General features: G+C 41.6%; 2 protein-coding genes across 4 annotated transcripts in view; both read left to right on the forward strand.

The window, feature by feature from the left end:
* LTBP3 (latent transforming growth factor beta binding protein 3) overlaps positions 1–4,819 on the forward strand; it is an 82,185-nt gene extending 77,366 nt beyond the window's left edge. For all 3 annotated transcript variants that reach the window (XM_060758325.2, XM_060758327.2, XM_060758326.2), the window contains 3 exons: positions 740–817; positions 983–1,114; positions 3,959–4,819. In XM_060758325.2, the coding sequence (XP_060614308.2) occupies positions 740–817; positions 983–1,114; positions 3,959–4,110 (362 nt within the window). In that variant the 3' untranslated portion in view covers positions 4,111–4,819. The remainder of the gene's footprint in view (positions 1–739; positions 818–982; positions 1,115–3,958) is intronic.
* Positions 4,820–19,327: 14,508 nt separating this feature from the next.
* MEN1 (menin 1) overlaps positions 19,328–25,684 on the forward strand; it is a 26,853-nt gene continuing 20,496 nt past the window's right edge. Inside the window, exon 1 of the mRNA XM_067472540.1 lies at positions 19,328–19,426. The gene's annotated coding sequence lies outside the window, so the exon portion shown is untranslated. The remainder of the gene's footprint in view (positions 19,427–25,684) is intronic.

A 25,684-nucleotide genomic window follows, 5' to 3' on the forward strand; every position in this document is an offset into this window, starting at 1 on the left:
CCCTCCTAATCATTCAGCTCTTCACTCGATTTCTTGTCTGCTGTTGCTACTTCTGACTCCCCGGACTTACAAACATGTGAGCGGAAAATTCATATATAAAAATAATGCATACATATAGATACAGATATATAGGTACATGGAAATCTCTAGATATCTATATGTATATAGAATTTACGCTCTTCACTCGATTTCTTGTCTGCTGTTGCTACTTCTGACTCCCCGGACTTACAAACATGTGAGAGGAAAACTCATATATAAAAATAATGCATACATATAGATACATAACATGTGAGAGGAAAATTCATATATAAAAATAATGCATACATATAGATACAGATATACAGGTACATGGAAATCTCTAGATATCTATATGTATATAGAATTTACGCTCTTCACTCGATTTCTTGTCTGCTGTTGCTACTTCTGACTCCCCGGACTTACAAACATGTGAGCGGAAAATTCATATATAAAAATAATGCATACATATAGATACAGATATACAGGTACATGGAAATCTCTAGATATCTATATGTATATAGAATTTACGCTCTTCACTCGATTTCTTGTCTGCTGTTGCTACTTCTGACTCCCCGGACTTACAAACATGTGAGAGGAAAACTCATATATAAAAATAATGCATACATATAGATACAGATATACAGGTACATGGAAATCTCTAGATATCTATATGTATATAGGATTTGCAAACCTATGAAGGGCTTTTATGTGTCTTCCCCAGGCCTGAATTGCCAGTCCGCTCCCAGTGAAAGCAACTCCTTTTTGGACTTCAGTCCTTGGTTCGGAAAGGTGCACAGAGGTGAGGTTTTTAAGCATTGACAGGATGGCCATCTGTCGGGAGGGCTTTGATGGTATCTTCCAACATAACAATAACGGGGTGGACTGGATGGCCTTGGGGGGGGGCCCTTCCAGCTCTAGGATTCTATGATGCCGACGTTTCTGCCTCTGTTTCCCCGTCGTACAGATGCCGACAGCTCCGAAGAGGATTCGGACGAATGCCGCTGTTTGAATGGACGTTGCGTTCGCACTCCGCAGGGTCTCGTGTGCGAATGCCCCCTGGGCTTCCAGCTCGATGCCACCCATACCCATTGCCTGGGTGAGATCCATTTCACGAGGACTCTTTCCAAGCCAAGTATCAGCCACCCTTATCCTATATTACTTTCTTTCGATGTAGACGCTATACTCCAATCACATTAGCCTTTTGAGCTGCTGCATCACACTGTTGACACACATTCAGTTGGTGGTATATTACGACTCTTAGATTCCTTTCACACACACTGTCGTCAAGACACATATCAGTCATCCATGACCAGCTTGCGTAATAGGACGGACTTTCTCAAAGGCAAGTAGTTACTTCCAATCCCCGAAAATTTGCAGAGTCTTGGTCACAGTTGGCAGAGATTTCATAGCACAGCTTCTGACCGTGTATAGTAGGTCACTGATTGAATAAGCACACTTCTTCTATCATGTCCTCCTCCTCCAACTGAGCAATGGGATGGACTTTCTCAAAGGCAAGTAGTTACTTCCAATCCCCGAAAAGTCGCAGAGTCTTGGTCACAGTTGGCAGAGATTTCATAGCACAGCTTCTGACCTTGTATAGTAGCTCACTGTATTACTTCCTTTGATCTGGACACTAGACTCCTATTGATGCAACCTAGAATCACATTACTACTACTACTACTAAGGACTCTTCTACACTATTATACAAGGTTAGAGGCTGTGCTATGAAATCTCTGCTAACTGTGACCAAGACTCTGCAACTTTTCGGGGACTGGAAGTAACTACTTGACTTTGAGACAGTCCGTCCCACTGCTCAGCTGGAGGAGGAGGACGTGATAGAGGAAGTGTGCTTATTCAAGCAGTGAGTTACTATACAAGGTCAGAGGCTGTGGTATAAAATCTCTGCTAACTGTGACCAAGACTCTGCAAGTTTTCAGGGATTGGAAATAACTACTTGCCTTTGAGAAAGTCAGTCCCATTACGCCCCTGGAGGAGGAGGACGTGACAGAAGAAGTGTGCTTATTCAAGAAGTGAGCTACTATACAAGGTCACAGGCTGTGCTATGAAATCTCTGCTAACTGTGACCAAGACTCTGCAATATTTCGGGGATTGGAAGTAATGACTTGCCTTTGAGCAAGTCCGTCCCATTGCTCAGCTGGAGGAGGACGTGATAGAAGAAGTGTGCTTATTCAAGCAGTGAGCTACTATACAAGGTTAGAGGCTGTGCTATAAAATCTCTGCTAACTGTGACCAAGACTCTGAAACTTTTCAGGGATTGGAAGTAACTACTTGGCTTTATAATCCGTTTTGAACTGGATTATATAGCAGTGTAGACCCGTGACGAGAGGCGGGTAAGAAATAAAATAATAATAATAATAATATTCTACTTCCAATCTCCGAAAAATTGCAGAGTCTTGGTCACAGTTTGCAGAGATTTTATAGCACAGCCTCTGACCTTGTATAGTAGCTCACTGCTTGAATAAGCAAACATCCTCCTCCTCCAGCTGCATAATGAGACGGGCTTTCTCAAAGGCAAGTACTTATTTCCAATCCCTGAAAAGTTGCAGAGTCTTGGTTACAGTTTGCAGAGATTTTATAGCACAGCCTCTGACCTTGTATAGTAGCTCACTGCTTGAATAAGCACACTTCCTCTATCACGTCCTCCTCCTCCAGCTGCGTAATGGTATGGACGTTCTCAAAGGCAAGTAGTTACTTCCAATCCCCGAAAAGTTGCAGAGTCTTGGTTACAGTTTGCAGAGATTTTATAGCACAGCCTCTGACCTTGTATAGTAGCTCACTGCTTGAATAAGCAAACATCCTCCTCCTCCAGCTGCATAATGAGACGGACTTTCTCAAAGGCAAGTACTTATTTCCAATCCCTGAAAAGTTGCAGAGTCTTGGTTACAGTTTGCAGAGATTTTATAGCACAGCCTCTGACCTTGTATAGTAGCTCACTGCTTGAATAAGCACACTTCCTCTATCACGTCCTCCTCCTCCAGCTGCGTAATGGTATGGACGTTCTCAAAGGCAAGTAGTTACTTCCAATCCCCGAAAAGTTGCAGAGTCTTGGTCACAGTTAGCAGAGATTTTATAGCACAGCCTCTGACCTTGTATCTCACCAGCTTGAGTAAACACACTTCCTCTATCACGTCCTCCTCCTCCAACTGGGTAATGGGATGGACTTTCTCAAAGGCAAGTACTTATTTCCAATTCCTGAAAAGTTGCAGAGTCTTGGTCACAGTTCGCAGAGATTTCATAGCGCAGCCTCTGACCTTGTATAGTAGCTCACTGCTTGAATAAGCAAACATCCTCCTCCTCCAGCTGCATAATGAGACAGACTTTCTCAAAGGCAAGTAGTTACTTCCAATCCCCAAAAAGTTGCAGAGTCTTGGTTACAGTTTGCAGAGATTTTATAGCATAGCCTCTGACCTTCTATAGTAACTCACTGATTGAATAAGCACACTTCTTCTATCACGTCCTACTCTTCCAGCTGCGCAATGGGATGGTCTTTCTCAAAGGCAAGTAGTTGCTTCCAATCCCCGAAAAATTGCAGAGTCTTGGTCACAGTTAGCAGAGATTGTATAGCACAACCTCTCACCTTGTATAGTAGCTCACTGCTTGAATAAGTACACTTCTTCTATCACGTCCTCCTCCTCCAGCTGGGCAATGGGATGGACTTTCTGAAAGGCACGTAGTTACTTCCAATCCCTGAAATGTTGCAGAGTCTTGGTCACAGTTAGCAGAGATTTCATAGTGCAGTTTCCGACCTTGTATCTCACCAGCTTGAATAAGCACACTTCCTCTATCACGTCCTCCTCCTCCAACTGGGTAATGGGACGGACTGTTTTCCAGGGGGTGCCAAATCAATTCAGAATCATCCATGCTGTGCCCGTAATCCATGCGAAAAGTGTAAACAATGGCTTCCATTTTTCCGTTTCAGATATCGACGAATGCCGGGAGCTCAACCAGCGAGGGCGGCTCTGCAAGACGGAGCATTGCGTGAACACGAGTGGCTCCTACCGCTGCACCTGCAAGCCAGGCTACGTGCGTTCGCGGCCCCATGGCATATGCATCCCGCAGCGCCAGCGGTAGCCCAACCAAGGCGGATGGCCGCGTCCGGAAGAATGGGCCCTTTGCGGAACTACAATTCCCAGAATCCCAAAATTAGGCCAATTCTGGGAAGTGTAGGAGCGCGTCTACACTGTTGAGTGAATGCAATCTTCCCCCCTCCCCACTTGTACTTCCATGTCTCAAGGGCTATGGAAATCCTGGGAGTTGTAGTTTCCCAAGGCCCGTCGCCTTCTCTGGGTGGCATCTACACTTGGAACGAATACAGTTTAACAGCCATGGATCGATACTACGGGATCCTGGGAGTTGTAGTTTGCACGTTTCGGCAAATAATTTTGAAATCCTTGTAGAACTACAATTCCCGCTGTTCTATAACATAGTGGGGAGGGAGCAGAGTGCATTCAATCTGTTAGAAAACTGGATCCGAGGAAGACGTTGAGGCGGCAAAGCAGTTCTCATGTTCGTAAAGGACTTTTTAATTATTGTTATTATTATTATTATTATTTGTTGTTATTTTGTACCGGCTATCATGAAGGGGCATTGATGTTTGTTATAGACTTCCCTCTCTTTATTTTCTTATTTTTTTTGTCCTTCCTCGATATTTGTAAAACAAAACGAAACTGCATTTTGGGTTTTGCACTCGTTTCTGTAGGATTCAGAAATAAAACTCATTTTCCTTTTTTTTTGTACATAGCAGAGGTCAGTGAATAATAAAAAGACTTTTAAAAACCAAGACTCAAGGTGTCTTATACTTACTTAAGTGACCCCTCGTTGTCCAAGTATGTGTTGGAGTTCAGCCTGGGATTGTGTTTCAGGATCAGGGTGCTTTGGATATGGGGAGTGATGTCAAGGAGGTTCAAGATGAGTTTCAAGATGGCAGTCGTTTTGTTATCGAGAAAGAATTTAGGGGTTTTTGCCAGGAGGCAGAGACCTATCAGACTCATCAAAGAGTTCGTTGCCCCGGCGAGACAGAAGAAGCACCCAATATTTTCCCTGATTTTTCCCAATAAAAGGTCTCACCAAGTTGAAGAAAAGCCACTGAGTTGTTTATTGCGATCCAGCTGGAAAGGATGCAAAACCGCGATATTTCGTCAGGCAAGCATCCAGAGTACAAAAAAGAAAGCCTTTATATATACGAGGGGTGCACCACATATTTCCATAATCCACTCCAGTTCTCATTGTTTCCCTCTCGTCCCACCTCCTTCTCTCCTGATTGGCCAGGAGGCCGAAGTGGCGTGAGCTCACCCATTGGTTAAGGCACTCAGGAGGCTGCCAAGCCTCCTTCCAGCTGTAGAGAGCCAACCAATCAGCTCTGTTTTATGTACGAGGGGTATTTTTAAAGTAACGTCCGTTTTGTTGTAGACACTAGTAGTTCGTGCGCATACCGCAACAAGCATGTGCGTCGTGTACCGGCATGCCTCGGGAACAACTGTGCTCAGTTTCCGCTCTGTGGCTAACCTGTACGGTTCTGTTCTGTGCTTTAAAAATGTTTAAGACTATCAACTCACCCTCCGCATGTGGGATTCGTCCGCCATTAACGAATCGATTCGTAATTGTTTCGTAATTGTTTCGTAATTTACGAAATTTCGTATATTTTGAACTTTTTTAAAGAAAAATTTCGGAATTCTTTTAAAAAACGAAACGCAAAAACCCCCTAAAAACGAATCGAGTTTAGAAACAAATTTTTCCGTGGTTACCCAGCCCTAATTTTCACTATTCAAACCATAATCATCTAAATTGGCTTCAGAATTCACATTGACGTCTACATTGGCATCAGGAAATACAATCAGAGAATCAGGTTCAGGTTCACACACAGGCTGAACCCCAACATTGTCTTTGATGGGTGGCAATAAACGTTGAAGTAGCCAGGATCCGGGTTTTTTTTGGTTTTTTTTTTTTGCACTGAGATATGGAGACAATGGGGTAATCCTGGCTGTAGTTTTGGTGGATGGATGAGGGCGAACAAATTGAAATTGAATCCAGACAAGACAGAGGTACTCCTGGTTAGTCGTAAGGCCGAACAGGGTATAGGGTTACAGCCTGTGTTAGACGGGGTTACACTCCCCTTGAAGACGCAGGTTCGCAGCTTGGGTGTGATCCTGGACTCATCGCTGAGCCTGGAACCTCAGGTTTCGGCGGTGACCAGGGGAGCATTTGCACAGCTAAAGCTTGTGCGCCAACTGCGCCCGTATCTTGGGAAGTCTGACTTGGCCACGGTAGTCCACGCTCTGGTTACATCCCGTCTAGACTACTGCAACGCTCTCTACGTGGGGTTGCCTTTGAAGACGGCTCGGAAGCTCCAACTAGTCCAACGCTCGGCAGCCATGATACTAACTGGAGCGGAGCGCAGGGAGCATACAACTCCTCTGCTGCACCAGCTCCACTGGCTGCCGATTTGCTACCGGGCTGAATTCAAAGTGCTGGCGTTGGCCTATAAAGCCCTAAATGGTTCTGGCCCAAGTTACCTATCCGAACGTATCTCTGCCTATCAGCCCGCCAGGACCCTAAGATCTTCTGGGGAGACCCTGCTCTCTATCTCGCCTGCTTCACAGGTGCGGCTGGCGGGGACGAGAGACAGGACCTTTTCTGTGGTGGCCCCCCAGCTGTGGAGCGCCCTTCCTATGGAGGTAAGATCAGCCCCCTCGCTAAGGGTGTTCCGAAGAAGATTAAAAACTTGGATGTTTGAATGGGCATTCGGTTAAACAGTGCAATGAATGTGATGATTACAGGAATGGAAATTTGGACGACGGATTGGATCACGACTCTAGTTATGAGATGCATTGTGTTGTCTATTGTTGTGTCAATATTGTATATTATGCTTTTATGGTTTTAAATTGTATATCGTTGATTGATTCTTATTAGGCCTGGGTAACAACGCAAAAATTTGTTTCTAAAATCGATTTGTATTTGGGGTTTTTTTTTTTGTTTCGATATTTAAAATAATTACAAAACTTTCCCTTAAAAAAGTTCGGTATTTACGAAATTTCGTTCATATTTACAAAACATTTTGTAAAGATGGCGCCCTTTTTTTTTCCAATATTTTTTCAATATTTTTTCAATATTTTTTTAATTTAATTATGAATTTAGTAGAATAGGGAGGAGAAATTATTATTAAGGAGGGAAGGCAGGCACTCAAGCGCTGCCGCCGAGTCGGGCCCGGCTCCTCCGAAGCTAAGGTTTCAGTGCGGAATTGGGAGAAGGGGCTCCCCAAAGGCCATCTAGTCCAGCCCCTTCCTAAGGTTTCAGTGCGGAATTGGGAGAAGGGGCTCCCCAAAGGCCATCTAGTCCAGCCCCTTCCTAAGGTTTCAGTGCGGAATTGGGAGAAGGGGCTCCCCAAAGGCCATCTAGTCCAGCCCCTTCCTAAGGTTTCAGTGCGGAATTGGGAGAAGGGGCTCCCCAAAGGCCATCTAGTCCAGCCCCTTCCTAAGGTTTCAGTGCGGAATTGGGAGAAGGGGCTCCCCAAAGGCCATCTAGTCCAGCCCCTTCCTAAGGTTTCAGTGCGGAATTGGGAGAAGGGGCTCCCCAAAGGCCATCTAGTCCAGCCCCTTCCTAAGGTTTCAGTGCGGAATTGGGAGAAGGGGCTCCCCAAAGGCCATCTAGTCCAGCCCCTTCCTAAGGTTTCAGTGCGGAATTGGGAGAAGGGGCTCCCCAAAGGCCATCCAGTCCAGCCCCCTCCTAAGGTTTCAGTGCGGAATTGGGAGAAGGGGCTCCCAAAGGCCATCTAGTCCCGCCCTCTGCTAAGGTTTGAATGCGGAATTGGAGGAAGGGGCTCCCCAAAGGCCATCTAGTCCAGCCCCCTCCTAAGGTTTCAGTGCGGAATTGGGAGAAGGGGTTCCCCAAAGGCCATCTAGTCCAGCCCCCTCCTAAGGTTTCAATGCGGAATTGGGAGAAGGGGTTCCCCAAAGGCCATCTAGTCCAGCCCCTTCCTAAGGTTTCAGTGCGGAATTGGGAGAAGGGGCTCCCCAAAGGCCATCTAGTCCAGCCCCTTCCTAAGGTTTCAGTGCGGAATTGGGAGAAGGGGCTCCCCAAAGGCCATCTAGTCCAGCCCCCTCCTAAGGTTTCAGTGCGGAATTGGGAGAAGGGGCTCCCAAAGGCCATCTAGTCCCGCCCTCTGCTAAGGTTTGAATGCGGAATTGGAGGAAGGGGCTCCCCAAAGGCCATCTAGTCCAGCCCCTTCCTAAGGTTTCAGTGCGGAATTGGGAGAAGGGGCTCCCCAAAGGCCATCTAGTCCAGCCCCCTCCTAAGGTTTCAATGCGGAATTGGGAGAAGGGGCTCCCCAAAGGCCATCTAGTCCAGCCCCCTCCTAAGGTTTCAATGCGGAATTGGGAGAAGGGGCTCCCCAAAGGCCATCTAGTCCAGCCCCCTCCTAAGGTTTCAGTGCGGAATTGGGAGAAGGGGTTCCCCAAAGGCCATCTAGTCCAGCCCCCTCCTAAGGTTTCAGTGCGGAATTGGGAGAAGGGGCTCCGCAAAGGCCATCTAGTCCAGCCCCCTCCTAAAGTTTCAATGTGGAATTGGGAGAAGGGGCTCCCCAAAGGCCATACATTCCAGCCCTCTGCTAAAGTTTCAATGTGGAATTGGGAGAAGGGGATCCCCAAAGGCCATCTAGTCCCGCCCTCTGCTATGGTCTCAATGCGAAATTGGGAGAAGGGCTCCCCAAAGGCCATCTAGCCCAGCCCTCCGCTAAGGTTTCAGTGCGGAATTGGGAGAACGAAGCACACCCACCGCAAAGGTGAGGAAGGAGGGACGGGCCGCCTTCCCGCTGAGGGTCGCTCGCCCTCTCGCTCGCTTGCTCAGCCGGCGCCTTCCCCGCCCTCTCCTCCTCCTCCTCCTCCTCCTCCTCTTTCAGGCTCTGACTGGCTAAGGAGAGGAGAGAGAGGAGAGCTCCCAGCAAGCATAGCCATCTTACGTATTTCCGAAATGGACGGAAATACAAAATTTTTTGGCGCATGCGTTTCGATATTTAAAAACACTTCCGGGTTTAAAAATAAGTTTGGTAATCGTTTTGTAATTGCTAAAATTAACGAATATTTAACGAATTACAAAATTAACGAACGAAATCGCCCAGGCCTAATTCTTATCCTTGTTGTAAACCGCGTTGAGTCGCCTGTTGGGCTGAGAAAGTGCGGTATACAAGTAAAGTAAGTAAATAAATAAATAAGATAAGATAACTGGTATAGATAAGATAAGATAACCAGGTTTCAGGCCTGGTCATGGCACCGAGACGGCATTGGTCGCCTTGGTGGATGACCTCCGCAGAGAGCTGGACAGGGGGAGTGTGACTCTGTTGGTTCTCTTGGACATCTCAGCGGCTTTCGATACCATCGATCATGGTATCCTTCTGGGTCGTCTCTCTGGGATGGGCCTCGGGGGCGCGGTTCTATCGTGGCTCCGGTCCTTCCTAGAGGGTCGATCCCAGTTGGTGAAGCTGGGAGACGCCTGCTCGGACCCCTGGCCCTTGACCTGTGGGGTCCCGCAAGGCTCTATTCTGTCCCCCATGCTTTTTAACATCTACATGAAACCGCTGGGAGAGGTCATCCGGAGTTTTGGAGTTGGGTGCCATCTCTATGCGGATGACGCACAACTCTACTACTCCTTTCCACCTAATGCCAAGGATGCCTCCCGGGTGCTGGACGAGTGCCTGGCCGCTGTGTCGATCTGGATGAGGAAGAACAAGCTGAAAATCAATCCTGACAAGACAGAGGTCCTCCTGGTCGATCGTAAACCGGATCGGGGTATAGGGTGGCTACCTGTGCTGGACGGGGTTACACTCCCCCTGAAGCCACAGGTCCGCAGTTTGGGTGTCCTCCTGGACTCGTCGCTTACACTTGAGGCTCAGGTGTCGGCGGTATCCGGGAGGGCCTTTGCACAATTGAGACTTGTGCGCCAGCTGCGACCGTACCTCGAGAAGGCTGATCTGGCCGGGGTGGTCCATGCCTTGGTCACCTCTAGAATGGATTACTGCAATGCGCTCTACGTGGGGCTGCCCTTGAAGACGGCTCGGAAACTCCAACTGGTCCAGCGGGCAGCAGCCAGGATGCTAACTGGGGCTCATTACAGAGAGAGGTCAACCCTTCTGTTTAAGGAGCTCCACTGGCTGCCATTTATTTTCCGAGCCCAATTCAAGGTGCAGGTGCTTACCTACAAAGCCCTGAACGGTTTGGGACCACCCTACCTGCGTGACCGCATCTCCACCTACGAACCCACACGCTCGCTCCGGTCATCTGGGGAGGCCCTGCTCGTGATCCCATCCACGTCGCAAGCGCGCCTGGTGGGGACACGAGACAGGGCCTTTTCTGTGGCAGCCCCCCGACTTTGGAATGCCCTTCCAAAAGATCTTCGCCAGGCCCCTACTTTAGCAGCTTTCAGAAAGAACCTAAAAACTTGGCTGTTCCGATGTGCCTTCTCAGATTAGGAATCCCCACCCAAGTCCTAGAAGCACTTTAGCACAATTAACATTACTGCACACCGTACTATTTTATTCCCATGCTCCTCCTACCACTCTAGCACTTTTAACCCTGTACCCCATTGCGCTGGCCGGCCCAGTTTTAAAGTGTCATGATGTATTGTTATTGTCGTTATTGCTTGCTTAACTTATTGATTTGCTATGTTTTCTACTGTTGTGTTGTTTTTACTGTATTGTGTTTTGAGGCTTCGGCCTGGGTAAGCCGCATCGAGTCCTCCGGGAGATGCTAGCGGGGTACAAATAAAGTTAATAATAATAATAACAGATCAGGACCAAGTGTGGCTTTCCTGAGGCCCATTTGTCCTGTTGAGATATGATCATCAATGCAAGTGGGTACCTTCCGCTGGAGGGACCGACTCCGAGCCCCAAGGTGGCTTCCCATTGTATGGTTCATGCAAATCAGTCTTTTGATAAGGTTCTTTTCTTTCTTTTTTTTTAATTTAATTTTTATTGAGAATTTTCTTTGTGTTACAAAACATTGAAAGAAATTAGATAGCGATTGTGGAAAAAAGAAAGAGAGAAAAAAAGAAGAGTGCAAGGGGGAGGGGAAAGAAGGGGGAATGAAAATGTGAGGGAGGAGGGGAATAGAGAGGGGGAGGGGAAAGGGAAAAGGAAAGGTATAGAAGAAGAAAGAGAAGGAAGAAATGATAGACAAACAGAAAAGAATAAAAAAAAATAAGAGGTTGGAGACTGATGGAAAATGTCTCTCTCGTTGACTTCCTTCATATCTTCCAAGTGGATGTTCCTTTTCCTTCTTCTGTTCTTGGTCTCTTTATCATTCTCTCTTCTACTTATTCTTCTGTGTTATTACTTATGTGGTCTGTATAATCTATCACTCTTGTCCAATCAGTTTCTTTTATTGGGGTTCCTTTACTTTTAGTTATCAAATATGTTAATCTGTCCATATTTTTAATATCCAATACTTTCTCAATCCAATCCTCTGTTTCAGGGGTTTCTTCTTTCTTCCAAAGTTTCGCGTAGCACATTCTTGCCGCAGTATTCATTAAGAAGAGAAGTTTATCTTTGTTTTTTTCCAATTTTGTATCAGTCACTCCTAATAGGAATATTTCCGGTTTGTAGGGTAATTTCCACGGAACAACAGACTGGTTCAAGATTGGGAAAGGCGTACGACAAGGCTGCATCCTCTCACCCAACCTTTTTAACTTGTATGCAGAACACATCATGCGAGGATGTGCGGGGCTTGAGGAATGCAAAGCTGGGGTGAAAATTGAAGAAACATTAACAACCTCAGATATGCAGATGACACCACTCTGATGGCCGAAAGCGAGGAGGAGCTGAGGAGCCTTCTAATCAAGGGGAAAGAAGAAAGCGCAAAAGCCGGGTTGCAGCTAAACGTCAAAAAAACCAAGATTATGGCAACAAGAATGATTGACAACTGGAAAATAGAGGGAGAAACCGTGGAGGCTGTGACAGACTTTGTATTTCTAGGTGCAAAGATGACTGCAGATGCAGATGTGGCCAGGAAATCAGAAGACGCTTCCTTCTTGGGAGGAGAGCAATGTCCAGTCTCGATAAAATAGTGAAGAGTAGAGACATCAGACTGGCAACAAAGAAGATCCATTGCCTAGTCCAAGCCATGGTCTTCCCTGTAGTCACCTACGGATGTGAGAGCTGGACCTTAGGGAAGGCTGAGCGAAGGAAGATCAATGCTTTTGATCTGTGGTGTTGGAGGAAAGTGCTGAGAGTGCCTTGGACTGCGAGAAGATCCAACCAGTCCATCCTCCAGGAAAGAAAGCCCGACTGCTCACTGGAGGGAAAGATACTAGAGACAAAGTTGAAGTACTTTGGCCACATCATGAGGAGACAGGAAAGCCTAGAGAAGACAATTATGCTGGGGAAAGTGGAAGGCAAAAGGAAGAGGGGCCGACCAAGGGCAAGATGGATGGATGGCATCCTTGAAGTGACTGGACTGACCTTGAGGGAGCTGGGGGTGGTGACGGCCGACAGGGAGCTGTGGCGTGGGCTGGTCCATGAGGTCACGAAGAGTCGGAGACGACTGAACGAATGAACAACAACAGGGTAATTTCTCATTTAGAATTTCCTGTGTTATTTTGTAGATTTTTTTTCCAGTATATTTGTGCTTTTGGGCACGACCACCACATGTGGAAGTACGTGCCCTCCATTTTCCCACACTTCCAACATTTTATATTTAAGTTTTTATATGAGTTGTTTAATTTTTGGGGGGTCATATACCACCTATGTGCTACCTTTAGCCAATTCTCCTTTAGATCTATTGCGTAGGTATATCTAATCTTTGTTTTCCAGATTTTTTCCCAATCTTCTTTCCTAATTATTTTGCCCAAATTCTCGTTCCATCTTTTCATGTATTTTTTCTCTCCATCTTTTTCTGAGTTCCATTCCCTCAGTGTCTTATATAACTTTGTAATTATCTTTCTATTGGAGTTTAATATCATGTCCCAGAACGTCTCCTGATCCTCAAACCCGAGCTCTATATCTTTTTTATAGCACTCTTTTATCTGTCTATACTGAAACCACAATAATGATGCAGAGCATCTTCCCCCCCAAGTATTTGTAGTTCGCCAAGGGCCGGACAATGGATTCTGTTGCTTCCTGACCCAGCACACATAACTGGGTTCCTGTTTCCTCTCTGTGAATTCTCTGGCTTGTGCACTGGACCCTGGCCCCTGATCAGGGAAATGTAGTTTTCTAAAGGACATTGCCCCACTCTCCACCATTTGTGAATTCCTTGCGGACCTTTTGCCCTCACTGGTTGACTTGATACCCTATGAACTTCCTCCACGGACTCTGAGCCAGGCCCCTTGGGGAGAACAGCCTCTGCCTGTGTGTGTGTGTGCGCCCTTGCCAAGAAGATCACACTTCGAACAGAAATGAATTGCTTTTATCAACTGTCATCGTCTCAAATAAACTTTGCCGGGTTGGGAAGGGGACCCCTTTATGAAATATATGAAGAATGTATATGATATGTATAAGATGAAGTCTATGAAATGTACCCTTGCCCTTTTTCCCTGCTTTTCCCCTCTGAACTTTACCCTACTAAGAAAGGCTGTGACCTGAGGTTACAGCAGAGGAAATCCAATTTCCTCAAAAGACCCCATTCATATTGACATTTTGCATGGAATCAGGGTTGACAATAACCTCAAGGTTTGTTTTCAGAGTCAGACAAACAAACCTGGGGTGAGTCGACCGAAACCCCGGAAAACAGACTGATTAAATCAATCATGGTATTTGTGTAAGCTCCTTTGTGATTAAGGATCCCCTTTGTCTACAGAGTTGAGATCCGAATGCCACCCATAGCCCCTCTTCATGCCTATACACATCTGCAATCAGAAATCAGGAAATCCTTTGTTTCTCCTGTCTGCCACCCTGCCGTGTACGAACAAAAGGCTCTCAATCAGCTGGCGGACGCCTCCCAGGCGTTCCGCCCCTCTGAGCTGTCAAACCACGTCCCGCCTCCTGGCCGCTGATTGGACAATCTTCGGAGGCGCTCCAAGGACTCGGATTGGCCCCCTGGAAGCAACAGCGCCCTGCGATTAGAGGGGAGGCGGGACAAGCGGCCAAACCTCCTCCCAGCTGTTCCAGAGCCAGCCAATCAGAGCGAAGGGAACTGACAGAAGGCGGGCGGGAGATTCAAACCGGGTTTTCTTTGTTTTACCTGTATAAATATGCCTGAAAATCACTGTACTGTATGCTTATGGTGGAATTATCCCTGTAACGCATCCTTTTCAGCTGAATCGCAGAAATAAACGCTTCGGTCGCTGGATATCTCTTCAGCCTCTGGTGGGATTAATTCTTAATATTTTGCGCTTTGGATTGGCTTTTGCTGGCAGCTCACCAAGGTCAAAGACCCCCCTTTGCGGTCTTCTGGGGCCTTCCTCGCTGGGAAAGCCCCCCAAAAGCAGCTCGATATCAATAAGGTTCTTTTCAACAGAGGATTTCCTTCTTTCTAGAGTCACACAGAGTGGCTTCTTATATATTTTTTATTTTGTTTTGTTTTTTTTAATCTTTATTGAGGATTTTCACTAAAATACATTTGTGTGAATGTTAGACATGGATGGGGCAAGCACGCTCTCCTGAGGCAGACCGTTCTTCTGTTTCCGCCATCTGTTACATGTTATATTAAAAACTCAAATACTAAAAGAAAAAGATGAAAAGAAAGGAAAAAGAGTAGAAGGGGGAAAAACCCCAAAAAACACACCCTTCATCCAAATAGTTTTCCTTCTTGACTTATTTATTATCATTTCTCGCACTTCTACCGTGCCCTTCTCAACCTCCGAGGGGGGACTCAGGGCGGCTTACGAAAAGGCACAATTCGATGCTGGCACGACAACAAGGTAAAAAAATAAAATATATAAACAGTAATTAAAACAATTAAAACAATCCGTTATACATCACAATCCCTAAAAACAATCTAGTGCTCAACGTTTACCAGCTCATAGTCCGTAAATTCAAATTCCACGTTGTCCAATCCACCAATTCTAGTCGTCGCTTGTCCCTTATCTATCCGCCAGATTACCCGAAGGCCTTGTCCCAAATCCATGTTTTTAATTTCCTTCTAAAGGAGAGGAGGGATGTCGATGACCTAATTTCCCCGGGGAGTGAGTTCCACAGGTGAGGGGCCACCACCGAGAAGGCCCTGCTCCTCGTCCCCACCAATCTCACTTATTCCTGAGTATCTTCTGTGAGGTATCTTCCTTTTCTTTCTGACTTTCCTGTCTTTTGTTTACCCTTCTCCCTTCCTTTCGAAATATGGACAGACATATATCTATTATCCAGAAGTATACAAAGCAGGAGCTTTTTTGTTGAGTTCCAGGGCCAGAGAAGCAGATGGCGGAAACAGAAGAACGGCCTGCCTCAGGGGAGCGTGCTTGCCCCATCCATGTCTAACATTCACACAAATGACCAGCCACTGCCAGAAGGGACAGAGAGTTTCATCTATGCTGATGATCGTGCCATCACCACTCAAGGAAATCAGCTACCGAACAGGAGCTTTTTTGTTGAGTTCCAGAGACAGAGAAGCAGATGGCGGAAACAGAAGAACGGCCTGCCTCAGGGGAGCGTGCTTACTCCATCCTTGTTCAACATCTACACAAATGACCAGCCACTGCCAGAAGGGACAGAGAGTTTCATCTATGCTGATGATCGTGCCATCACCGCTCAAGCAGGGAGCTTTGAGATGCTTGAACAGAAGCTCTCCGAAGCTCTAGGTGCTCTTACTGCCTATTACAGGGAAAACCAGCTGATCCCTAATCCATCCAAAACACAGACATGTGCCTTTCATCTCAAGAACAGACAAGCATCCCGAGCTCTGAGGATTATTACCTGGGAAGGAATCCCACTGGAGCATTGCAGCGCACCCAAATACCTGGGAGTCACTCTGGACCGTGCTCTGACCTACAAGAAGCACTGCCTGAACATCAAGCAAAAAGTGGGCGCTAGAAACAATATCATACGAAAGCTGACTGGCACAACCTGGGGTTCACAACCAGATACAGTGAAGACATCTGCCCTTGCTGCTGAGTATGCATGCCCAGTGTGGAACACATCTCACCACGCTAAAACAGTGGATGTGGCTCTGAATGAGACATGCTGCATTATCACAGGGTGTCTGCGCCCTACACCACTGGAGAAATTACACCGCTTAGCCGGTATTGCACCACCTGACATCCACCGGGAAGTAGCAGCCGATAGTGAAAGGTCCAAGGCAGAGACATCTCCAGCTCATCCCCTGTTTGGGTATCAGCCAGCACGTCAACGACTTAAATCCAGACATAGTTTTCTAAGATCTACAGAGACACTCGCTGGAACACCCCAGCAAGCGAGAGTCCAAAAGTGGCAGGCCCAAACCCAGCACCTCAATCCATGGCTGATACCAAATGAGAGACTCCCCCCTGGGCACACAGAAGACTGGGCGACTTGGAAGACGCTGAACAGACTGCGCTCTGGCACCACGAGATGCAGAGCCAACCTTCAGAAATGGGTTGCTGATGACATGATAAATAAATAAATCCAGAAGTAAAGATAATCTGATAAAAGAGACAAATTGGGCGAAAGTCACAGACTACTTAAAAGGGAAAAAAATATAAGACAATAATTTAAATCATCTGGAAAAATCCCCAGAAGAGAGAAGGAGAGGAGCTTTCTTAAACAAAGAAGAAAGAGAAGAAAGAGAAAAGGAGGTCACCTCCATCATGAAAGGAAGTCATTAAAATATTCATTTTTTTCTTTCTGTCTTCTTTCGCTTTTTATCTTCCTATCTTTCATTTTTTTCCTCTCTTCTTTTTTTCATTCTTGTTTTAAAACTTGTCACAGAAAACTTAATAAAGATTAAAAAAAAAAGAAATATAGTAGGCCTCTATAGTGTTTAGAGTGCTGGTGTGGAAAGAGGGTTCAAAAGGTTCAAAAGAACCTGTTTGTATTCCTGTGTTTGGAACATTGCTCCAGTTATGAGACCATTCGCTGTCAAAGTAAAGCCTGACAGTTTATTGATACGCTACGCATCTTTACGATTAAAGACCAGGATATTAATATAAAAATATTAATATAAAAAGAAGATATCGGCTTCTTATATTTTTATACATTTTTTAATAAAAGGGAATAGGGCAGAAGGGTCAAGTAAAGGTCAGGTATACAGGGAGAAATATAGTGTAGAAAATATACCCACTTATCCCTCCCACCAGAGTCCCATAGTTTGTTGTTGTTGCATTTGTTATTGTTGCATTTGTTGTTGCATTTGTTGTTGGATTTGTTTTGGATTTGTTGTTGTTATTATTGATGCATTTGTTGTTGTTGCATTTGTTGTCGTTGGATTCATTGTTGGATTTGTTGTTGAATTTGTTGTAGTTATTGTTGCTGCATTTGTTGCTGCTGCATTTGTTGCTGCTGCTGCATTTGTTGTTGCATTTGTTGTTGTTATTGTTGCATTTGTTGCATTTGTTTTTGTTGCATGTGTTGTTGGATTTGTTGTTGCATTTGTTGTTGGATTTGTTGTTGCTGCACTTGTTGCTGCTGATGCATTTGTTGTGGCATTTGTTATTGTTGTTGTTGCATTTGTTACTGTTGCATTTGATATTATTGTTGCATTTGTTATTGTTGTTGCATTTGTTGTAGTTGTGTTTGTTGTTGCGTTTGTTGTTGCATTTGTTATTGTTGTATTTGTTGTTGCATTTGTTGTTGCTGCACTTGTTGCTGCTGATGCATTTGTTGTTGCATTTGTTATTGTTGTTGTTGCATTTGTTACTGTTGCATTTGATATTAGTTGCATTTGTTATTGTTGTTGCATTTGTTGTAGTTGCGTTTGTTGTTGCATTTGTTGTTGCATTTGTTATTGTTGTATTTGTTGCTGTCGTTGCATTTGTTGCTGTCGTTGCATTTGTTGTTGTTGCATTTGTTGTTGGATTTGTTGTTGCTGCACTGTTGCTGCACTTGCTGCTGATGCATTTGTTGTTGCATTTGTTATTGTTGTTGTTGCATTTGTTACTGTTGCATTTGATATTATTGTTGCATTTGTTATTGTTGTTGCATTTGTTGTAGTTGCGTTTGTTGTTGCATTCGTTGTATTTGTTGCTGTCGTTGCATTTGTTGCTGTCGTTGCATTTGTTGTTGCTGCACTTGCTGCTGCTGATGCATGTGTTGTTGCATTTGTTATTGTTGTTGCATGTTACTGTTGCATTTGATATTATTGTTGCATTTGTTATTGTTGTTGCATTTGTTGTAGTTTCGTTTGTTGTTGCATTTGTTATTGTTGTATTTGTTGCTGTCGTTGCATTTGTTGTTGGATTTGTTGTTGCATTTGTTATTGTTGCATTTGTTGCTGTCGTTGCATTTGTTGTTGCATTTGTTGTTGCATTTGTTATTGTTGTATTTGTTGCTGTCGTTGCATTTGTTGTTGCATTTGTTGTTGTTGCATTTGTTGCTGTCGTTGCATTTGTTGTTGTTGAATTTGTTGTTGTTGCATTTGTTGTTGCTGCACTTGTTGCTGCACTTGTTGCTGCTGATGCATTTGTTGTTGCATTTGTTATTGTTGTTGCATGTTACTGTTGCATTTGATATTATTGTTGCATTTGTTATTGTTGTTGCATTTGTTGTAGTTGCGTTTGTTGTTGCATTTGTTATTGTTGTATTTGTTGCTGTCGTTGCATTTGTTGCTGTCGTTGCATTTGTTGTTGCATTTGTTGTTGCATTTGTTGTTGCTGCACTTGTTGCTGCTGATGCATTTGTTGTTGCATTTGTTATTGTTGTTGCATGTTACTGTTGCATTTGATATTATTGTTGCATTTGTTATTGCTGTTGCATTTGTTGTAGTTGCGTTTGTTGTTGCATTTGTTATTGTTGTATTTGTTGCTGTTGTTGCATTTGTTATTGTTGCATTTGTTGCTGTCGTTGCATTTGTTGTTGGATTTGTTGTTATTGTTGTTGCATGTTGTTGCAGTTTGGTTTGTTGCTGTTTTATGCAAATTACTCTTTCTCAGACAAGAGCAGAGACATGAGACATTGCAATTGCAAACGACTGCAAAATTGCACAATGCAACCACTACATTGCAACCATCTACATTGTAGAATTAATGCAGTTTGACACCTCTTGCAAGGCCAGACCTCCATGCAAAGGGAGTTGCTGTTTGGAAAGGCTCTGGCCCTTGCAAAACTTTTGCATGTCCAATTATTACACTGTATTCATTCTACAGTGTGTAGATGCACTCTGCAAAAAATACAGAACCCAGCCTATTGCTAAGTCTATGAGTCAGAGAGAACCCTCCCTCTTTCCAGGCATGCATTGCGAGCTCAAAAGGAAACAAAACCAGACTCCAACTCCCAGGCTGCTTTGTGCTGGAAGCCTTGCATTTGCAAGCAAGGCATTGCAACCCAGAAGCTGGAGGGGTGAGTTTGAGCTGAAGAAGCAAATGCTTTTCTCAATGGGGTTCTTTTCCATCATAATAGGATTTGGGTGCAAGCAATGCAAGAGAAGGAGTTGCAATGCTGAAATGCACATTTGCAAAAAAGGAGCAAGCCAATGGGGAATAATGGGGGGTGTGGTTCTCCCCCTTCATTCTCCTTTCTAACAAGGGTTTGGGTTTTGCATTGAGGGATATTTGCATATATGCTAATGAGGTGGGGCCCAGTTTGCATCTGTGAGTCCCCAGGGTATAAATAAGTATCATAATAATAATAATAATAATAATAATGATGATGATATGGGACCCAGTTTGCATCTATGAGTCTCCAGGGTATTATTATTATTATTATTATTATTATTTCTAATAACAATAATGAGGTGGGACCCAATTTGCATCTATGAGTCTCCAGGGTATTATTATTATTATTATTATTATTATTTCTAATAACAATAATGATATGGGACCCAGTTTGCATCTATGAGTCTCCAGGGTATTATTATTATTATTATTATTATTATTATTATTTCTAATAACAATAATGAGGTGGGACCCAATTTGCATCTATGAGTCTCCAGGGTATTATTATTATTATTATTTCTAATATCAATAATAGATGCAAAACCACTTTGAGTCTCTTGCTTGCATCTATGAGTCTGTTGGGTATAAATATTATATTATTATTATTATTATTATTATTATTTCTAATAATAGCATGTATGCTAATGAGGTGGGACCCAGTTTGCATCTGTGAGTCCCCAGGGTATAAATAATAATAATAATAATAATAATAATAATGAGATGGGACCCAGTTTGCATCCATGAGTCTCCAGGGTATTATTATTATTATTATTATTATTTCTAATATCAATAATAGATGCAAAACCACTTTGAGTCTCTTGCTTGCATCTATGAGTCTGTTGGGTATAAATATTATATTATTATTATTATTATTATTATTATTTCTAATAATAGCATGTATGCTAATGAGGTGGGACCCAGTTTGCATCTGTGAGTCCCCAGGGTATAAATAATAATAATAATAATAATAATAATAATAATAATGAGATGGGACCCAGTTTGCATCCATGAGTCTCCAGGGTATTATTATTATTATTATTATTATTATTTCTAATATCAATAATAGATGCAAAACCACTTTGAGTCTCTTGCTTGCATCTATGAGTCTGTTGGGTGTAATAATAATAATTATTATAATTATAATTATTATTATTATTATTATTTCTAATATCAATAATAGATGCAAAGCCACTTTGAGTCCCTTGCTTGCATCTGTGAGTCTGTTAGGTATAAATATATTATTATTATTATTATTTCTAATATCAATCAATATCAATATTATCAATATTATTTCTAATATCAATAATAGATGCAAAACCACTTTGAGTCTCTTGCTTGCATCTCTGAGTCTGTTGGGTATAAATATATTATTATTATTATTATTATTATTATTATTATTTCTAATATCAATATTATCAATATTATCAATATTATTATTTCTAATATCAATAATAGATGCAAAACCACTTTGAGTCCCTTGCTTGCATCTGTGAGTCTGTTAGGTATAAATATATTATTATTATTATTATTTCTAATATCAATCAATATCAATATTATCAATATTATTTCTAATATCAATAATAGATGCAAAACCACTTTGAGTCTCTTGCTTGCATCTCTGAGTCTGTTGGGTATAAATATATTATTATTATTATTATTATTTCTAATATCAATATTATCAATATTATCAATATTATTATTTCTAATATCAATAATAGATGCAAAACCACTTTCTCTTGCTTGCATCTCTGAGTCTGTTGGGTATAAATATTATTATTATTATTATTTCTAATATCAATAATATAAATATTATCAATATTATTATTTCTAATATCAACAATAGATGCAAAACCACTTTGAGTCCCTTGCTTGCATCTGTGAGTCTGTTAGGTATAAATATATTATTATTATTATTATTATTATTTCTAATATCAATAATATCAATATTATCAATATTATTATTTCTAATATCAATAATATCAATATTATCAATATTATCAATATTATTATTTCTAATATCAACAATAGATGCAAAACCACTTTGAGTCTCTTCCTTGCATCTATGAGTCTGTTGGGTATAAATATATTATTATTATTATTATTATTATTATTTCTGATATCAATAATAGATGCAAAACCACTTTCTCTTGCTTGCATCTATGAGTCTGTTGGGTATAAATATATTATTATTATTACTATTATTATTTCTAATATCAATAATATCAATATTATCAATATTATTATTTCTAATATCAATAATAGATGCAAAACCACTTTGAGTCTCTTGCTTGCATCTGTGAGTCTGTTGGGTATAAATATATTATTATTATTATTATTATTATTATTATTTCTAATATCAATAATATCAATATTATCAATATTATTATTTCTAATATCAATAATAGATGCAAAACCACTTTGAGTCTCTTGCTTGCATCTATGAATCTGTTGGGTATAAATATATTATTATTATTATTATTATTTCTAATATCAATAATATCAATATTATCAATATTATCAATATTATTATTTCTAATATCAATAATACATGCAAAACCACTTTCTCTTGCTTGCATCTTTGAGTCTGTTGGGTATAAATATATTATTATTATTATTATTTCTAATATCAATAATATCAATATTATCAATATTATCAATATTATTATTTCTAATATCAATAATAGATGCAAAACCACTTTGAGTCTCTTGCTTGCATCTATGAGTCTGTTGGGTATAAATATATTATTATTATTATTATTATTATTTCTAATATCAATAATATCAATATTATCAATATTATTATTTCTAATATCAATAATAGATGCAAAACCACTTTGAGTCTCTTGCTTGCATCTATGAATCTGTTGGGTATAAATATATTATTATTATTATTATTTATAATATTAATAATAGATGCAAAACCACTTTGAGTAATAATAATAATAATAATAATAATAGATGCAAAACCACTTTGAGTCTCTTGCTTGCATCTATGAGTCTGTTGGGTATAAATATTATATTATTATTATTATTATTTCTAATAATAATAATAATAATGAGATGGGACCCAATTTGCATCTATGAGTCTGTTGGGTGTAATAATAATAATAATAATTATTATTATTATTATTATTATTGTTTCCAATATCAATAATAGATGCAAAACCACTTTGAGTCCCTTGCTTGCATCTGTGAGTCTGTTGGGTATAAATATTATATTATTACTATTATTATTATTATTTCTAATAATAATAATAAATGCAAAACCACTTTGAGTCTCTTGCTTGCATCTATGAGTCTGTTGGGTATAAATATATTATTATTATTATTATTGTTTCCAATATCAATAATAGATGCAAAACCACTTTGAGTCTCTTGCTTGCATCTATGAGTGTTGGGTATAAATATATTATTTTTATTTCTAATATTAATGATAGATACAAAGCTACTTTGGCTCTAATTTGTTGAAATCCAGGGACATTTATTGATGTTCCGTAGACACTATTATTATTATTATTATTAATATTATTATTATTATTATTATTATTATTATTAAATACCCAAACTTTGCATGAAAAAAGTATAAATCTTACATCATAATAATAATAATAATAATAACAATACATAGACACCATTATTATTATTATTATTATTATTATTATTATTATTAAATACCCAAACTTTGCATGAAAAAAGTATAGATCTTACATAATAATAATAATAATAATAATAATAATACGTTGAGACCCAGGAACATTTATTTATGTTCCATAGATACCATTATTATTATTATTATTGCTATTATTATTATTATTTTAAATAATAATACCCAAACTTTGCATGAAAAGATCTTACATAATAATAATAATAATAATAATAATGTGTTGAGTTCCAGGAATATTTTTATTGATGTTCCATAGACATTATTATTATTGTTGCTATTATTATTATTATTATTATTATTATTATTATTATTACTATTATTGCATTTGGTGGGTGAATCCCAGGAATATTTTTATTGATGTTCCATAGACATTATTATTATTGTTGCTATTATTATTATTATTATTATTATTATTATTATTACTATTATTGCATTTGGTGGGTGAATCCCAGGAATATTTTTATTGATGTTCCATAGACATTATTATTATTGTTGCTATTATTATTATTATTATTATTATTATTACTATTATTGCATTTGGTGGGTGAATCCCAGGAATATTTTTGTTGATGGTCTATAGACATTATTATTGTTGCTGTTATTATTATTATTATTATTATTATTATTATTATTGCATTTGGTGAGTAAGGTATGTATTGTTGTTGTTCATTCGTTCAGTCGTCTCCGACTCTTCGTGACCTCATGGACCAGCCCACGCCAGAGCTCCCTGTCGGCCGTCACCACCCGCAGCTCCTTCAAGGTCAGTCCAGTCACTTCAAGGATGCCATCCATCCATCTTGCCCTTGGTCGGCCCCTCTTCCTTTTGCCTTCCACTTTCCCCAGCATCATTGTCTTCTCTAGGCTTTCCTGTCTCCTCATGATGTGGCCAAAGTACTTCCACTTTGTCTCTAGTCTCCTTCCCTCCAGTGAGCAGTCGGGCTTTATTTCCTGGAGGATGGACTGGTTGGATCTTCTCGCAGTCCAAGGCACTCTCAGGACTTTCCTCCAACACCACAGCTCAAAAGCATCGATCTTCCTTCGCTCAGCCTTCCCGAAGGTCCAGCTCTCACATCCGTAGGTGACTACAGGGAAGACCATGGCTTGGACTAGGCAATGGATCTTGGTTGCCAGTCTGATGTCTCTACTCTTCACTATTCTATCGAGACTGGACATTGCTCTCCTCCCAAGAAGTAAGCGTCTCCTGATTTCCTGGCCACAGTCTGCATCTGCAGTCATCTTTGCACCTAGAAATACAAAGTCTGTCACGGCCTCCACGGTTTCTCCCTCTATTTCCCAGTTGTCAATCATTCTTGTTGCCATAATCTTGGTTTTTTTGACGTTTAGCTGCAACCCGGCTTTTGCGCTTTCTTCTTTCACCTTGATTAGAAGGCTCCTCAGCTCCTCCTCGCTTTCAGCCATCAGAGTGGTGTCATCTGCATATCTGAGGTTGTGAATGTTTCTTCCAGCAATTTTCACCCCAGCTTTGCATTCATCCAGCCCCGCACATCCTCGCATGATGTGTTCTGCATACAAGTTAAAAAGGTTGGGTGAGAGGATGCAGCCTTGCCGGACGCCTTTCCCAATCTTGAACCAGTCTCCTGTTCCGTGGTCAGTTCTGACTGTGGCTCCTTGGTCCTTGTACAGATTCCTCAGGAGAGAGGGAAGGGGGCTTGGGATGCCCATCCCACCAAGAACTTGCCACCATTTATTATGATCCACACAGTCAAAGGCTTTAGAATAGTCAATGAAGCAGAAGTAGATGTTTTTCTGAAACTCCCTGCCTTTCTCCATTCTCCAGCATCCGGATATTGGCAATCTGGTCTCTGGTTCCTCTGCCTTTTCTAAACCCAGCTTGAACATCTGGCAACTCTCGCTCCATGTCTTGCTGGAGTCTTCTTCCTTGCAGGATCTTGAGCATTACCTTACTGGCATGAGAAATAAGGGCCACTGTACGGAAGTTTGAGCAGTCTTTCGCATTTCCCTTTTTTGGTATGGGGATATAAGTTGATTTTTTCCAGTCTGATGGCCATTCTTGTGTTTTCCATATTTGCTGGCAAATGGCATGCATCACCTTGAAAGCATCATCTTTTAAGATTTTAAACAGTTCAGCTGGGATCCCATCATCTCCTGCTGCCTTGTTGTTAGCAATGCTTCTTAAGGCCCATTCCACCTCACTCCTCAGGATGTCTGGTTCTAATTCATTCACCACACCGTCAAAACTATCCTCAATATTATTATCCTTCCTATACAGATCTTCTGTATAGTCTCGCCACCTTCTCTTGATCTCTTCAGCTTCTGTTAGGTCCCTGCCATCTTTGTTTCTTATCATGCCAATTTTTGCCTGAAATTTACCTCCAATGTTTCTAATTTTCTGGAAGAGGTCTCTTGTCCTTCCTATTCTGTTGTCTTCTTCCACTTCCATGCATTGCTTATTTAAAAATAGTTCCTTATCTCTTCTGGCTAACCTCTGGAATTGCGCATTTAACTGGGCATGTCTCC

The sequence above is a fragment of the Anolis sagrei genome, chromosome 12 (genome assembly GCF_037176765.1).
Source record: "Anolis sagrei isolate rAnoSag1 chromosome 12, rAnoSag1.mat, whole genome shotgun sequence".
Lineage (NCBI taxonomy): Eukaryota > Metazoa > Chordata > Lepidosauria > Squamata > Dactyloidae > Anolis > Anolis sagrei.